Source organism: Hemiscyllium ocellatum, chromosome 8, assembly GCF_020745735.1.
Source record: "Hemiscyllium ocellatum isolate sHemOce1 chromosome 8, sHemOce1.pat.X.cur, whole genome shotgun sequence".
Taxonomy (NCBI): Eukaryota; Metazoa; Chordata; class Chondrichthyes; order Orectolobiformes; family Hemiscylliidae; genus Hemiscyllium; species Hemiscyllium ocellatum.
In genome coordinates this window covers 28,228,324-28,244,355 of record NC_083408.1, presented here as the reverse complement: position 1 = coordinate 28,244,355, position 16,032 = coordinate 28,228,324, and the positions used below count along the sequence as shown (strand labels likewise).

Sequence of the window (16,032 nt, the reverse complement as noted above, 5' to 3'; positions counted from 1 at the left end):
CAATAACCACAAGATCTACAGAACCTTTGCCATCTGTATTTTTTTTCCATTTGTTCACAAGATGTGAGCATCACTGGAAGCATCAGCATTTATTGCCCATCCTTAATTACCTTCAAGAAAGCAGTGAATCACTGTACAGACTGTTTATAAAACCACACTGTTAGGAATTTTGGTCTAGAGACAGTGAAGGAACAGAGATATATTTCCAAGTCAGAATGGTATGTGGCTTGGAGGTAAACAGGCAGGTGGTGATTCTCCCAGGCACCTGCTGCCCTTATCCTCCAGGATAGTAAAGTTTGCAGGCTCGAAAGAGCCTCAGTGAATTACTGCAGTACATCTCATGGATTGTGCAAACATTGTGTCCCAGTGGTGAAAGGACATATAATTAATGGTATGTCCCTGGGTAGTGCTGACACACAGAGAGACCTAGGGAGTTAAGGTACATAATTCTTTGAAATTTGCAACACAAGTAGACAAGGTGGTTAAGAAGGCGCTTAGCCCGCTTGCCATTACTGCTCGAACCTTTGAGTACAGGTGTTGAGTTGTCATGTTGAGGTTGTACAAGTTGCGGATGAGGCCTCTTCTAGAGTACTATGTGCAGTTCTGGTCACCCTACTGTAGGAAGGATATTATTAGATTGGAGAAGGTTCAGAGATGATTTACCAGGTTGTTGCAGAAATGGAGGGTTTGAGTTAGAAAAATAACCTGCATAGGCTAGGACCTGTTTCACTGGAGTGTAGGAGGTTAAGGGGTGATATTATAGAAGATTATAAAGTCATGAGCGGCATAAAGCGAATAGCAAAGGTTTTTTCCCTAAGGTGGGAGAGTTCAAAACTTGGGTGTTTATTAACGAGGTGAAAGGAGAAAGTTTTAAAAAAGACATGAGGGACAATCTTTTTTTCACTCAGAGAATAGTTCATATGAACTGCCACAGGAAGTGGTGGATGTAGGTACAGTTACAATATTGAAAAGACATTTGGACAAGTACATGAATAGGAAAGGTTTAGAGGGATATGGGTCAAACACAGGCAGGTGGGACTAGTTTGGAAACGTGATCGGCACGGACTAGTTGGACCAAAAGTCTGTTTCCATGCTGTATGACTCTATGATATCTCGGAACAGGTTGATTAAAAATAGTATCTACAAAAGAAGTAACATATAATGATTACAGTAATGGAAAATTACTACAAGCAGGAAAAGAAAACGCAAAGGATCATGCAACACATACCATTTTTTCATCTTGCTTCTTCTTCTGTTCTATCCTGCGTTGTTCCTCCTGTGCAAGTCGCCGCTGTTGCTCCTGTTGGTTCTTCAGCATTTCCTCATAGAAGGATTTGGAGGGAGGAATGTTGTTTTCACTGAGAAACGTCTGCACATGATCAGCCAAGACGAATATCATCACCTACCAAATGAAACACCATTACACAGGGTTACAACTAACATTTCATCCCTCAGGAAGAGCAACTGTGAGACACGTCTATTTTAAGCAATACAGTCATTAAGAAGAATTATGTCCTACAAAAGCCAAATGTCTTCGAAACATAGGAACAGGAGTAGGGCATTCAGACCAGAGGCTGTTCTGCCATTCAATGAGATTGTAACTGATCAGTGGCCGAACTCCATGTATAACAGCTTTCGTTCATGTGGTTTAATACCTTTGTTTAACAAAAATGTATCTATCTTAGATTTAAAATTAACAACTGATCTAGCATCAACAGCTATTTGTGGAAGAGAGTTCCAAACCTCTACTGAGCTCTGTGAATATAAGTGTTCCCTAACATCTCTTCTGAACGCTCAGGCCCTAATTTTCAGACTATGCTCCCCAGTGCGAAAAACCCCAACCAGTGGAAAATGTTTATCTTTATCTACTCGGTCTGTCCCTGGTAGTATCGGGACGATTTTGATCAATAGCCCCTTAACCTTCTGAATTATAGAGAAAACATGCCGAATTTGTATAACCTCTCTGCATGCCACAACCCTCAAAGCTCAGGTATCATTCCAGTTAATGCTGTACTCCCTCCAAGACCAATATATCCTTCCTCAGCTGTGGTGCCCAAATCTGCTCACAGCGGAATATAACCAGGGTTATGTATAACTGCAGTACAACTTCTGCATCCTTATACTCCAGTCCACTAGATATTTAAAAAAAAGCATTCATTCACCTTCTTGATTATTTTCTACACTTGTCCATGGCATTTTAAAGATCTATGCACCTGAAACCCAACTCTCTTTGGACATGTACTACAGTGAACTTCATATCATTTAGAAAACACCCTGATCTATCTATTTTTTGGTCCAAAATCGGAAAATATCACACTGGCTTACACCGAATTCCATCAACCATCAACCCATTCAACTCGACTATCAATATCCCTTTGTAACTTTACCCTATCATCTACACAGTCTACAATGCCACCTAAGTTTGTCCCATTTGCAAATTTGGTCATATGACTTTCAATTTCATTATCTAAGTTATTAATAATGAATGTGAATAACTTTGGCCCTAACACCAGTCCACCTATGCTTTGCTCAATCTCTGGATTGAGTTGAGGTGACCAATCTTGGGCAGGATTACAACTGAAGCTTTTGTCTTAACTCCACAAATTAAAGGAAGGAAACTGGTTGAGTTACTGGACTGCTTGCCTGTAACACCTGGCAGAAAAGCAAAAACGCACATTTATCGGACAGAAAGGCACTCAGCTATGAAGTTATGTCCAATTAAATGGTCCACAGGGCATATAGCGAGCTTCTGAATAAAACAAATTTCGATTTGAAAGCAACAGGTTCTTCAGTCCTTCCTGCTTTCAAACTTGTACCTCAGCACCAGTCAACACTTTGCAAGGAGTTAAGTGATGAAAGAAAAAATGATTTCAACTTCCCTCTGTTTTATGTTGCCTGTGATTATTATTTTGCCTGAAGACATAAAGCAATCAGTTACACATTAGGAATTACAAGATTGGGAAGAAGAATAAGTTTGAATTTATCGGATACAACCTAGGGGCTAATTGCCACGACTGTAGGAATTAAATGAGTTTTTATAGAAAAAGGATTACTACATCCTACTAACTAGCTCAGTTATCTGGACGGCTGATTTGATGTGAACAGCACAAGTTTCATCCTTGCACTGTCTGAGGTTACCATGAAGGTCCTGTCATCTGAACCTCACCCGAGGTTAAATTCACTATCGGTTGTCTCTCCATTTCTCTATTGGCTACGACAACTACACTTTTTTTTCACTAGCTGCATATTTCAGCAGGTATGAGCCTCAACCATCCTAAGGATCCACATTAGCAGAAATGACAGTGAGACATTAAGGGATTAATTTGGTCTGCTGACCTTCAAGAAACTTAAAGTCCCAGGGGTAGGGTGGTACGTTTTTCTGTCTTGCAGGTAGAATGTAAAAAAAAAATGTCCATTGCCATCGCCTACTATTCAAAAATCAATTTACATTGTCATCGCCTGCTATTCAGAGTAAATTTACACTGCCATCTCCTACTTTTCAGAATCAATACGAGTATTGCAGTTAAAATTCTGACCACACCCTGCAGTTAAAAAAATGATTTACACCAGATCTTCTCATTAAGTTCTGATCTATATCATATGGTTTCTGGAAATAATCAAATCACTTCACTGTGTCTTGAGTGGCATGTGACTATGGGGGAGCGGCTGGGGGTTGTCTTGTGGGTATTACTGGCTAGGATGTAAAATTCTGTATTAAAAGGAGGACTGGTCCCATTGTTCAGAGATCTCTTGACACATTTCACAAGCATTGCAGAGAGTGTTAAGGGTTCCTCCAAAAGCTTGTACTTGCTTAATACATTTTGGCTGTTCACAGAAGTTGCCACATTGCAGTTGTATCAAGTGTGTAAGAATCTCAAGAAAGAGAACCTAACAACTGAAGAGGAGCTCTGTACAGCCTAAGGCCTGTATCAGGATTTGGAATAGACTAGATTCTAACTCTTATCGATAGGATAAGAGAAAGACCTAGCATGGAAGATTTCTGTTTATTGCACAAGAATGAAATGTAAGCATACCTAATCACAGGGGTATAAACATCGGAGGTTTTCTGTACGTATCAGACAGAGTTCTGCTTAGACAGCCGAAGTCTGAAGTTGTTTGAATAAGTTAACCCTACATACCTATTGCCTCCTGTGGTTGATGTAGGGAGATTAACCACATACCACCTTCACCTTCCAATGTCAAAAGGGAAAGGATTCACTATACCTGAGAGTTCCACAAAATAAGCAAAACACGATCCAATAATTGTAAAGTATTTTAAATTTTCATTGATTAACTGAGTTAACCATGTAAAACAAACCCCCACACAAATATTGAGTACTTTTTCCAAGGAAAGCATGGAAAGTCAAAATGCCCTAAGATCTGCCACATACTGCAGTACTGGGAAACACTTACAATCAGCATCACCAATTATGTTAGCCCTCTTGAAAAATGGATCTGTGAATGTTGGGCTAGTACAAAAGAAGATTTAGCTATGTAATGCAACAGTAGTTTAAAGATTAGCAGGACATTACCTTTATTTAGTGAAGCAAAGCCTTTAAGCACTTGTATAGGACAAATATGGTACAACACTTGTGATTCTTAAGACAGTAGGGCACTAAGTGCATAATGTAAAAAGCAAACATTATGCTGTGACATTGGGCTCAGATTACATTAAACTCTTGACTCTCACACACAGACTCTCATTTCCATACCTCTCCACAATGATCTTTAGCGAGCTTCACCAGCTCTGCATGCAACCGATTGCGCTTCTCATTAGACAGGCCTTTTGTTCTCTTCAGCTCAATTTCTGGAGGTCTGTGGGAACGACAGTGAAGTAGCATAAATACAAGATCAGTCAGGATATTGTGCATAAAGCTTCAGCCAACAATGATGCATTTCATCAACCCAGTGCAAAGCACACATCAAAATCGCACTGAGTTTGCGAATTAAGAGTACTTTTCTTACTAGTTTTATCTCTTCCCCTTGACTGAAGGCTTTAATTGATAACTGGAGTTTGTCCAATGAGGAAGTACTCAACACTTGCTGTTACATTGCTGAGGCACTTAATTTTTATACTTAAGCCATCAGATGCTGACAGCAAACCACTCAGTCGTGAGCACTGCATTTGATCTAAAACCATTCACACTCAGACATGCGAACACACTTAACCTCGGGATGAGAGCCTAATAAAATTTTGTTTTCAGTTCCAGCTTTAAATCAGCCTGAGAACAGGCTGAAGGAGTTGTGAGTTGAGGGTTAAGAGTTTATAATAACCACATCATCTCAACTTTCTGTACTTTTGACTGCGCACTGAAATGGGAAAGGAACTATTTTAAAAACCAAAGATTGTTGAAGGATTCCTGTGCCGATTAAAAGGAAGCAACCTGAAATTCATTATAAGTATTGTTTACACAGTTGCTTGTTCAACCAGTAGTAGAAGCCGAGTTTCAGATGGGCTGGAGCCAAGAGGTGTATCTCAATGAAGCTTAGGCTGGCAACAAGTTCCTGATTTGTCAATGAACTCATAACCAATTATCGATGACAAAAGCTTTCTGCCCGCCAACAGTTATGTAATTGGCTCCCAGGTAGTAAAGCAAATTGGGGGTGTGAACCAAAAACTGAAATTGCTGGCAAAACTCAGCAGATCTGGCAGCATCGGTGGGGAGATACTTTCTGCTTGGGAGGCTATGGCCTAGTGCTATTATCACTGGACCGTCAATCCAGAGATCCAGGTAACATTCTGGGGACCCAGGTTCAAATCCTGCCACAGCAGATTGTGGGCATTTGTATTCAATAAGAATCTAGAATTAAGATTCTCATGATGACCATGAAACCATTGCCGACTGTAGGAAAAATCTATCTGGTTTATTGATGTCCTTTCGGGCATGAAACAGTCATCATCACCTAATCTGGACTACGTCTGGACTCCAGAACCACAGCAATGTGGTTGACTCTTAACTGCCCTTTGGGATGGGCAATAAATGCTGGCCCAACCAGCGACACCTTCATCCTATGAATGAATAATAAAAAATGCTTCCAGACCTGCCGAGTTGTACCAGAAATTCTTGTTTTCATTTCAGATCACCACCATCTGCAGTTCTTTGTTTAATTTTGGCGGAGTGAATGTTTGAAAGAAGCAATTGGATCTGAAAAAATATGTTATAAAGCGGAGGTTGGCCCCAGTCTGAGAACTAAAGACTCAAAGAGGAGCATCTTGCCCTACATTCTGTAAAATGTGTGCGAGAAAGGTGTAACCGGTCTTTCAGCAACGCCTAATGGTTAAGTAAAGTAAATCCCTGACACTCACTTTAAAATCAACAAATAACAATTTATTTAACTCCAGCAGTGAAAAATTAACTAAACTATTAACAAACCGAATAAATTCCTTCTAACTACTAACTATTCATGAATAAAACAGGATTCTAATGGTATGCTGTTCCAATAAATACAAGTCCCACTCATATAACAAAAAAACAGATTTCAGTCTCTCGAAATTACACAAGTTACGTGTCTTCCAGAATATTCTGTGCGTTCTCCAATGGAGGAATGCGTTTTCCGCTGATTCTTCTATCAGAAATTTAAATGGTGCTTTTTTCTATAACATAGATGACTGTGAGAGCCCATTTCTCTCTCGAGAACTAAGGGCACTTAGGTCTGACAGATGGCAGTTAGCTCTCGGGTCTTTGTCCAACTGTCTCCTTCTTTTATACCCTTGATAATATATTAATATTTCTTACAATAGGATTGGCCATATGTTGTTGAAACTATCAGATTTTAATCTAGTACGTTTCTGGTATCTAAGGGCCTGATTCAAATTGATTGTCTTCATAAAAATTGCTGCTTGACCTGTTAACTGTACGGCTTTTCTAAAGAAGATAGCTTTTAAAGTAGCATTCTGGTCAGTATGAGAATCAAGTCAGCAAACCCTGTGGGTAATGATCATTGGATTGCCTTCCCAGTATTTCACTCTACCCATGACATCCATGTGTATTCCCCCCTGCCCCACCTCTGTGTCTATGTTTGTAGAACAGGTTAAAGTTTTAATGAGGCGCATTAGATGTCAACAGTTTGTAATCGTTTAACTGCAATTAGAATTTATTGATTTGTAATAAATAATGATTGTTCTTACATACAGAAACCTAGTCTGTGCTTTCTGTCAAACTGGGTCTTAAAAACAGGTAAATGGGGGAATTCTGCTTTCTAACAATCTTTAACTTCTGTGACAACTCCAGGAATAGTGAGGCTTGATTCCTAGTGCACTACTCCAGTGAGGCATGACAAGTTGGAGTCAATCAATTTTACACGTTTATGGTTCAGTCTCTCACTAAATAGACTTGCTGACCTAACATGAGCTGGACTCATAGACAACACCACCAAAAAATGCAACGCAAAACTGCATCAGTGTGTGAATACACAAATTATATGCAGAGGTCACAAGAAAGGGAAGTAAACATGAATAAAGGATTAAAGCGCCGGCAGCAACCCTGGCAGTCATTAAGAGTCAAAAATATACACTCATGTTACTGTATCCTGGTGTACAACATTCCAGCGGGATTTGACACATGAAGGCAGTAGCCATTCTGAACTTTGTTGAAGTGACACAAATGCGCTCACAAGTGTGACGGAACCTAACTTGCAAATACAATTAAGGCGTTGTGCTGTTCCAATAGGTTGAGTTCAGATGTGGACTGGTGTCAAAGGTATAGCGCGAGAGTGGGAATATGGACAAAGCAGATCAACCATGTATTGTGCATCAGACGTGATAGCTCGCATAGGGGTGTGTGCGTGTGTGTGTGTGTGCGTGTGTTGCCAGTACAAGTATTGGGTCAGTAGGAAGGTCACTCGGCACCTCAAGCACACTTAAAATACAATTAAATCATGGCTAATGTGTTCCTTAACGCCATTTATCACCCTTGATCCATATCCCTCTATATTCGTACTTAAGAACATTTCTCTCTTCCTGCCTGGAAAATTCTAACCGACCATCCAATCTTTTGGAGTGAGAGTTCCACATTTTCATCATTTTGTAGAAAATGCTTTGTACTAAATACCTTACCTCTAAATGCAAAATTATGCCTCGCTGTTCTAGTCATCCAGCTAAGGAAATACTATAAGTTCATTTCTAATTTTAAACACATCATTTAGATGACCCATCATCTTCTAAATCGGTACAGAATAAAAGTTAGAAACCAGCGCTCATAATTCAACACAAAGTCTGGATTAATTCTGGTGAATCTATGCTGTACCCACTCCAAGGTGATTTCATTCTTCCTGAAACACAACGGCCAAATCAAAGGGCATCACTCCAGAATGCCCAGCGTAGAGAGAATTTACGAAGTAGTCCGACAGTTAGGATGGTTATTTGAAGTGTCAGTATTTGTGTCTTGATAGGCAGCTTTATTTCTGAATCAACAGGGGCAGTATGAGGGGAAGGGCATTGCAATCTCAAACTTAGCGCTCTCGTCATCCAAGGTTCCTTTACCTTACCCCTTCTTGCCTGTCTCAGAGGGATATATTTATTCATCACTCACAACAACTGTTCCTTAAACAGTCTCCACATGTCTATAGTGCCTTTACCATGGAACAATTGCTCCCAGTCCATGCTTCCTAACTCATGTCTAATCGCATCATAGTTTCCTCTTCCCCAATTAAATATCATCCCATTTTGCCTAATCCTCTCCTTCTCCATAGCTATGTAGAATGTGAGGCTGTTGTGGTCACTATCACCAAAATGCTCTCCCACCACAAGATCTGCCCTGGCTTGTTTCCGAGCACCGAGTCTAGAATGGCCTCTCCCCTCGTCGGCCTGTCAACATACTGAGTTAGGAAAACCTCCTGAACACACCTTACAAAAACAGCTCCATTCAAACCTTCTGCTCGAAGGAGGTTCCAATCAATATTGGGAAAGTTAAAGTCACCCATTACAACAACCCTACTACGTCCACACTTATCCAAAATCTGCCGACCTATGCTTTCTTCAATCTCCCTGCTACTATTGGGTGGCTTGTAATAAAGGAAAAAACATTTCACAGAGGAAGTGGAACACGTGCCATCTGTCAACAGCATCTTCCGCTTAAGGTCTACTAAGGGAAGTACAGAAATCTAGTTGGAAAAGCTATTTATCAAACATGGCCAAGAAGCAGCTTTCCTGTAATGACTCCATTTACTAAATTTTGAACATTGTTTTGTAATAGTGTTTTTCAATATCTACATCACAAACCTCTTTGCTTGTATACATTTATTTGGCAAGTGGTATTCTCTGCTGCCGGCAAAATAGAAGATCTTGACAGATATTTACTAGAGATTATAGAACTGTGGTTATATCAACCCCTTCACAGCAGAGGAAATTCAGATTTGGATAAGTTCAGAGACAACAATATATATCTGTGGATGGAAGTACGCGGGACATATCTACAAGCGAAGGACTGCTATGGTTTAAGAAGGCACCCCAGCACCACCTTATCAAAGGTAATGCTGACAACACCACCTTTATAGGCCACTATCAAACAATAAGGCAGAAAATAGGAAGGAGATAGAGTGCTTGGTGTCATGGTGCAATGATAAAAATCTCTCTCAATATTGCAAAACAAAAAAACTGACCATTGCATTTAGGAAGAAATGCGCCCGTAGTTTGATCAATGGAGCTGAGGTGGAGAGGGTTGAGAAAGTCAAGTACCTAGGAGTGACGATAACCAACAATCTGTTGGACCTCCAATGCGGACGTGGCAGTCAAGAAGGCATAACTTGCCTTTTCTTCCCACTTAGGAAATTTGACACGTCCATAAGAAACCTCACCAACCTTTCCAGATGCACCACAGAAAGCATTCTATCAGGATGCACAATGGCTTGGTATGGCAACTGCTGTGCCAAGTATAGTAAAAAACTACAGAAAGTTGTGTGCACAGCCCAAACCATCACAGAAGCCAACTTTTCATTTACAGTCCTCTTGCCATGGGGAAAAAAACCCTCGCGCCCACCACTCTCTTCCAACTTCTTTCATCAGGCAGAAAATACAGAAACCTGAACACATGGTCCAACAGGTTCAAGAACAACTTCTTCCCTGCTGTTAACAGACTGATGAATGGACCTTTCTAATTTCAAATCTAATGCTGATCTTGCCCTTGTGCACCTCCTGTGCAGTCGTAACCTTGTTCTGTCTAAGCACCTTATTATCTTGTATGTCTCTGTTACAATCTGCTTGTATCACATGCAAAACGAAACTTTTCACCGTACTTAAATACATGTGACAACAATAAATCAAATCAAATTAGGCATGGGCAACGAATACTGTCCTAGCCAGTGACAGCCACATTTGTGATCAAATATTTTTAAAAATTAACACAGAAGTTACTTTTGGATAAGGAAATTAAATGTCAAATTGTAACAGGTCTCTCTGAAGTGGCATCAGGTTCCAATTTTCTTCGGACAAAAAAACAACTTTAAACTAGACATAGCACTGCAAACACATTCCCCTTAAATTTCCTCCACACAAAAAAACACAAAAAGAATCTGGATTTGCAAGTAAAAGGTTGCCTTTGACTACAGAGAGGCTTTTGCACTTTTTGACAGAATAACAGGTTTGTGAACCAGCTACACTTTCCAATAGCTATAATAGTCAGCACAGTTTCACGAAAGGGAAATTATGTCTGAATCATTTATTCGCGTTTCTTGAGGAGGCCTCCCCACTATCCACTCTGGTTGAACCAGTTGATGGTTGTGATTGGACTTCCAGAAGGTGTTCAACAAGATACCTCACAAAAGGTTAAATCATAAGATAACAGCTTATGACTTTGGAGGTAGTACATTGGAGTGAATAGAAAATTGATTAATGGGCAGGAAGCAGTGGGTGGGGATAAGGGGTTCTTTTACAGGTTGATAACCGGTTACCAGTGGGGTTTACACAAGCATCACTACCGTGACCACAATGTTTACAATATATATTAAAGGCTTGGAGGAAGGAAGCAAATGTACTGCAGATTTGCAATGACACAAAAATATGTGGAAAGCCAAGTTAAGAGAGGACTACAAGCAGTTAGGGAGAACTGTTCTTTAGTTCTCCCTAAAAAAAACCTAACAACTTCACAATTTCCCATGTTATACTCCATTTACCAACGTTTTGCTGGTATCTCCCCAGTTAATTTTGTTAAGGAGAACAAAACAATAGAGTATTACATAATGGAGAAAAACTGCAGAAAGCTGCAACATAAAGGAACTTGGGTTACTTGTGCACAAAATCATAGAATACCTAGAGTGTGGAAGCAGGCTATTCGGCCCACCAAGTCCACTCCAACCCTCCGGAGAGCATCCCACCAAGACCCACCCCCTTTCCTATCCCTGTAATCCTGCATTTCCCATGGCTAATCCACCTAGCCTGCATATCTTTGGACTGCTGGAAGTAAACCCCCAGACACAGAGAGAATGTGCAAACTCCACACAGTCAGTCACCTGAGGAAGGTGCAGCAAATAATCAGGAAGGCTAATTGAATTAAAGTTATTTCAAGTGTATTGGAGTTTATAGGGGTAGGGAAGTCTGACTGCAACTGTACAAGGTGCAAGTGAGACCATCTCTGGAGTACTGTGAGCAGTTTTGGTCCGCTTATTTAAGAAAAGTTACCATTTCATTGGAGGCAGTTCACAGAAGGTTCACTTGGATGATACCTGGTGTTGAGGGATTGTCTAAATGAGCAAAATCTATACAGATTGGGACTCTACTCATTGGAATTTAGAAGAATGAGAGGTGATCTCATTGAAACATAAGAGGTTTCTTCAACGGTTTGACAGGGTAAATGCTGAGAGGATGTTTCACCTGATGGGAGAATCTAAGACCAGACAGCATACTCTCAGAATCAATGGGCAGCCATTTAAGACCAGGTTGAAGAGGACTTTCTTTTCTCAGAGGGTTGAGAGTCTTTGAAACTCATCAAGTAATTCCTTGTATGTATTTAAGGCTGAGATAGATGGATAGATTCTTCACCGTTAGGAGAATCAAAGGTTATGGAGAAAGGGCAGGAAAGTGGAAATAAGGAGTGTCGGATTATCCATGATCATATTGTACGGCAGAGCAGCCTCAAGGAGCTGAACAACCTACACTTGTTCCTATTTCTTATGGCCAAATGGCTCAAATGACAACACTGTATTGTCTACCTCTGTCTATGCTATACCTCTGTTTCCAACACTTTAACTTAAGCGCTTTCCATATTGTCCATTGTGTACATCACATACCTTGATTGCAGTACTCATTAAATCAGACAAATTTCAACACAATAATTTTGACAACTACCATTTAAATAGAACTGTTTTCATAAATGACAAACACTATGTTTTACAGCTATCCACACAAATGACAAATTTGAATTTCAGCAACGTGAAGTTAAGTGGTGAGCAATTTAAGACACAATCACTTACTTACTTTCTAAGTCATGATTTGGAGATGCCGGTGTTGGACTGGGGTGTACAAAGTTAAAAATCACACAACACCAAGTTATAGTCCAACAGGTTTATTGTTGGACTATAACTTGGTGTTGTGTGATTTTTACTTTCTAAGTGATGCAAAGTCACTGTGGTGACAGTCTTAAATTGGATATTGCAAAAAAATGCACAATAGTACATTTTCTGTCTTGATATCTTATTTGAGGCAGGTTGAGACCAGCTGTAAAAGCCCGAACAACTATGATTCTAGACATCACACCGTACACATACAAACTAGGATCACACACAATTGTATGTGGGAGATGGAAATGACAAATTGATACAGATGGTAACTTCAGACACGGATTAAAATTACGAGACAATTTCTTGGAATGTAATATGGATTTCCACCATTCTGGGCAATATCTTATCCTCTTTTGAAAACTCTTAACACAGATCACTGATGTCAATCAAAGCTTTGGCAACTCCAACAAAATTTGATGGGGCACTTGGACAAAGTCTTAAACACAAATCCATCACCCTGAAATTTAGTTATTTTGTTCAGGCTTTAATAACTTCTCCTAACTTTCTCATGTCATGTTAAAGCCTCAACTCTGCAGTAGAGCTTTCAATATCCCTGTTATTTGTGATCCGTTGCAAGATATTTCTCTTCTTGCTCATTCTTATACAAACAGGGTCATAAACCAAATTTCCATTAAATTTTGTGATCACTTCCACTCTTTTCAAGTAGGATATTATTTTCTTAATCAATTTCTGACATGTTAAAATCATCTGCAAGTACAGTGAATTCCTTACCAATCACCTTCCTTATCCCTTCCCAAATTTCTGGATCCACACTTTTACCCAGCCCGTAATGGTCCAAATCATATCACAAGGAACACCTCATCTCTGCTAACATCTATGAACACTTGCCTTTCGGTTGTATTTTCCCAACCCCATGAAAGGTGGGATAGGGAACAAGAAAACTGGGCAAAGCCATGTCAGTCAACTCCCTGACACATTCCTAACTCTGACATGCCTTTCCAACGTTGGTCTGGGAACAGGTTCAGCAATTCTCGACTTACAGATAATTTTGCCCCCACCAAACTTCCCTTTCTCTCTACCTTCACACCCTGAACTCCCTCCGCCATACCCCGCAGTGTGGAGACTGCCGGCTGACTGAGATCCACAGGCCAGAATACGATCAAAGCTGGAGACTCCATATCCTAATGGCCTCTTAAAGATCAAAGGCAGCAACCACATCCATCACAATTCCTATGGAAGGCATGCTCCTGCACTGCAATAGCCTTGCTGTTTTCAGGTCTCTTCAGCTGACAACTGCTGTGCAGACAAGCGTGGGCTCACACTCACCTGACTGGGCAATGGTCTTCCTTCCTGACTGGACTGTATCCTATAAGTTGCCTACAAAACATTGCTTGGTGCCCTCATATCTTATTTGCTAGATATTGTTCACTAATGTAAGCACTTTGATTCTCTGGTTTCCCATTTACACTCTTACCACACACTAGCAATATCAGCATTTTCTCACCCTCCCAACAATAAAGTTAACTTATCAAACTTTTTTGAACCTATGCAGCTGTTTTTTTAAACAGTATCTTCTGGTCACCAGTCCTCAACAGTTTCAGAGATATAAATTTGCTCTGCACTGAATTGCAAATAGAGTCATAGAGATGTACAGTATGGAAACAGACCCTTCAGTCCAACCCGTCCATGCCGACCAGATATCCCAACACAATTTAGTCCCACCTGCCAGCACCCGGCCCATATCCCTCCAAACCCTTTCTATTTATATACCCATCCAAATGCCTCTCAAGTGTTGCAATTGTACCAGCCTCCACCACATCCTCTGGCAGCTCATTCCATACACGTACCACCTTCTGCGTGAAAAAGTTGCCGCTTAGGTCTCTTTTATGTCTTTCCCCTCTTACCATAAACCTACGCCCTCTAGTTCTGGACTCCCCGACCCCAATAGACTTTGCCTATTTATCCTATCCATGCCCCTCATAATTTTGTAAACCTCTATAAGGTCACCCCTCAGCCTCCGACACTCCAGGGAAAACAGCCCCAGCCTGTGCATCCTCTCCCTATAGCTCAAATCCTCCAACTCTGGCAATACCCTTGTAAATCTTTTCTGAACCCTTTCAAGTTTCACAACATCTTTCCGATAGGAAGGAGACCAGAATTGCAATATTTCAACAGTGGCCTAACCAATGTCACATACAGCCGCAACATGACCCCCTCCCCCCAACCCAACTCCTGTACTCAATACTCTGACCAATAAAAGAAAGCATACCAAACGCCTTCTTCATGATCTTATCAACCTGCGACTCCACTTTCAAGGAGTTATGAACCTGCACTCCAAGGTCTCTTTGTTCAGCAACACTCCCTTGGACCTTACCATTAAGTGTATAAGTCCTGCTAAGATTTGCTTTCCCAAAATGCAGCATCTCACATTTATCTGAATTAAACTTCATTAGATTAGATTAGACTTACAGTGTGGAAACAGGCCCTTCGGCCCAACAAGTCCACACCGACCCGCCGAAGCGAAACCCACCCATACCCCTACATTTACCCCTTACCTAACACTACGGGCAATTTAGCATGGCCAATTCACCTGACCTGCACATCTTTGGACTGTGGGAGGAAACCGGAGCACCCGGAGGAAACCCACGCAGACACGGGGAGAACGTGCAAACTCCACACAGTCAGTCACCTGAGTCGGGAATTGAACCCGGGTCTCAGGTGCTGTGAGGCAGCAGTGCTAACCACTGTGCCACCTACCACTTCTCAGCCCACTGGCCCATCTGGTCAAGATCCTGTTGTAATCTGAGGTAACCTTCTTCGATGTCCACTACACCTCCAATTTTGGTGTCATGTGCAATATTATTAACTGTACCTCTAATGCTCACATCCAAATCATTTATGTAACTGATTAAAGGTAGTGGACCCAGCAACGATGTGTGCAGTTATGCATGGCCTAACAACTGTATGCACAATCCCACCGAATTCCAAAGTTCTAGTGGAGAGAGGACCAGGTACTCACACATCTGGGTACTTGACTGGGCAATTGACATGTAAATCCACAGCAACGTGACTGTCTGCAACATTGATCAATCCCTGAGGGTGCAGCGCAATGCAGATTTCTGGGGGGCGTTTCACCTGGAACAGAGACCTTAATTCAGAAACACAAGCAACTCCGACACTCTGTGTCTAATTCCCTCACCCGCACAATCCCTGATCCCCACCACCCCATTTCCCACATCCCTCACATTCGCTAGTCACCTCTTCCTACTGACTCCTCTGCTCATCCTACAGCCTTTCTTGCAAGATACCCTCAAATCCACGTCTCCCTTCCTCCTGCCAACTTTCCCCTTTTTCAAGTCCCACTCAATCCCCACATCCTCTGCCCCAGTCTTTCCCTGCACTCCCACCCCAAACAATTTCCTCTCCCCACATACCACTCTCATCTCAGCCTCCTTTAATTATACTACCCTCACCTTCCCGTTAATATCACACAATCGCTCCAACCTCCTCCCTGGCCATTACCACCGCCGCCCCCCCCTCCTCTCCCCCTCCCCCCACCCCAGCTCCTCCTCCCCCTCT

The 16,032-nt window shown here is 41.3% G+C and overlaps 1 protein-coding gene across 2 annotated transcripts in view; it reads right to left on the bottom strand.

The window, feature by feature from the left end:
- The window catches only part of eif2ak4 (eukaryotic translation initiation factor 2 alpha kinase 4), a 131,399-nt gene that overhangs the window by 115,015 nt on the left and 352 nt on the right, over positions 1-16,032 (bottom strand). For both annotated transcript variants that reach the window (XM_060828744.1, XM_060828746.1), the window contains exons 2-4: positions 15,473-15,588; positions 4,713-4,815; positions 1,229-1,402 (exon numbers count right to left, since the gene is read on the bottom strand). In XM_060828744.1, the coding sequence (XP_060684727.1) occupies positions 1,229-1,402; positions 4,713-4,815; positions 15,473-15,588 (393 nt within the window). The remainder of the gene's footprint in view (positions 1-1,228; positions 1,403-4,712; positions 4,816-15,472; positions 15,589-16,032) is intronic.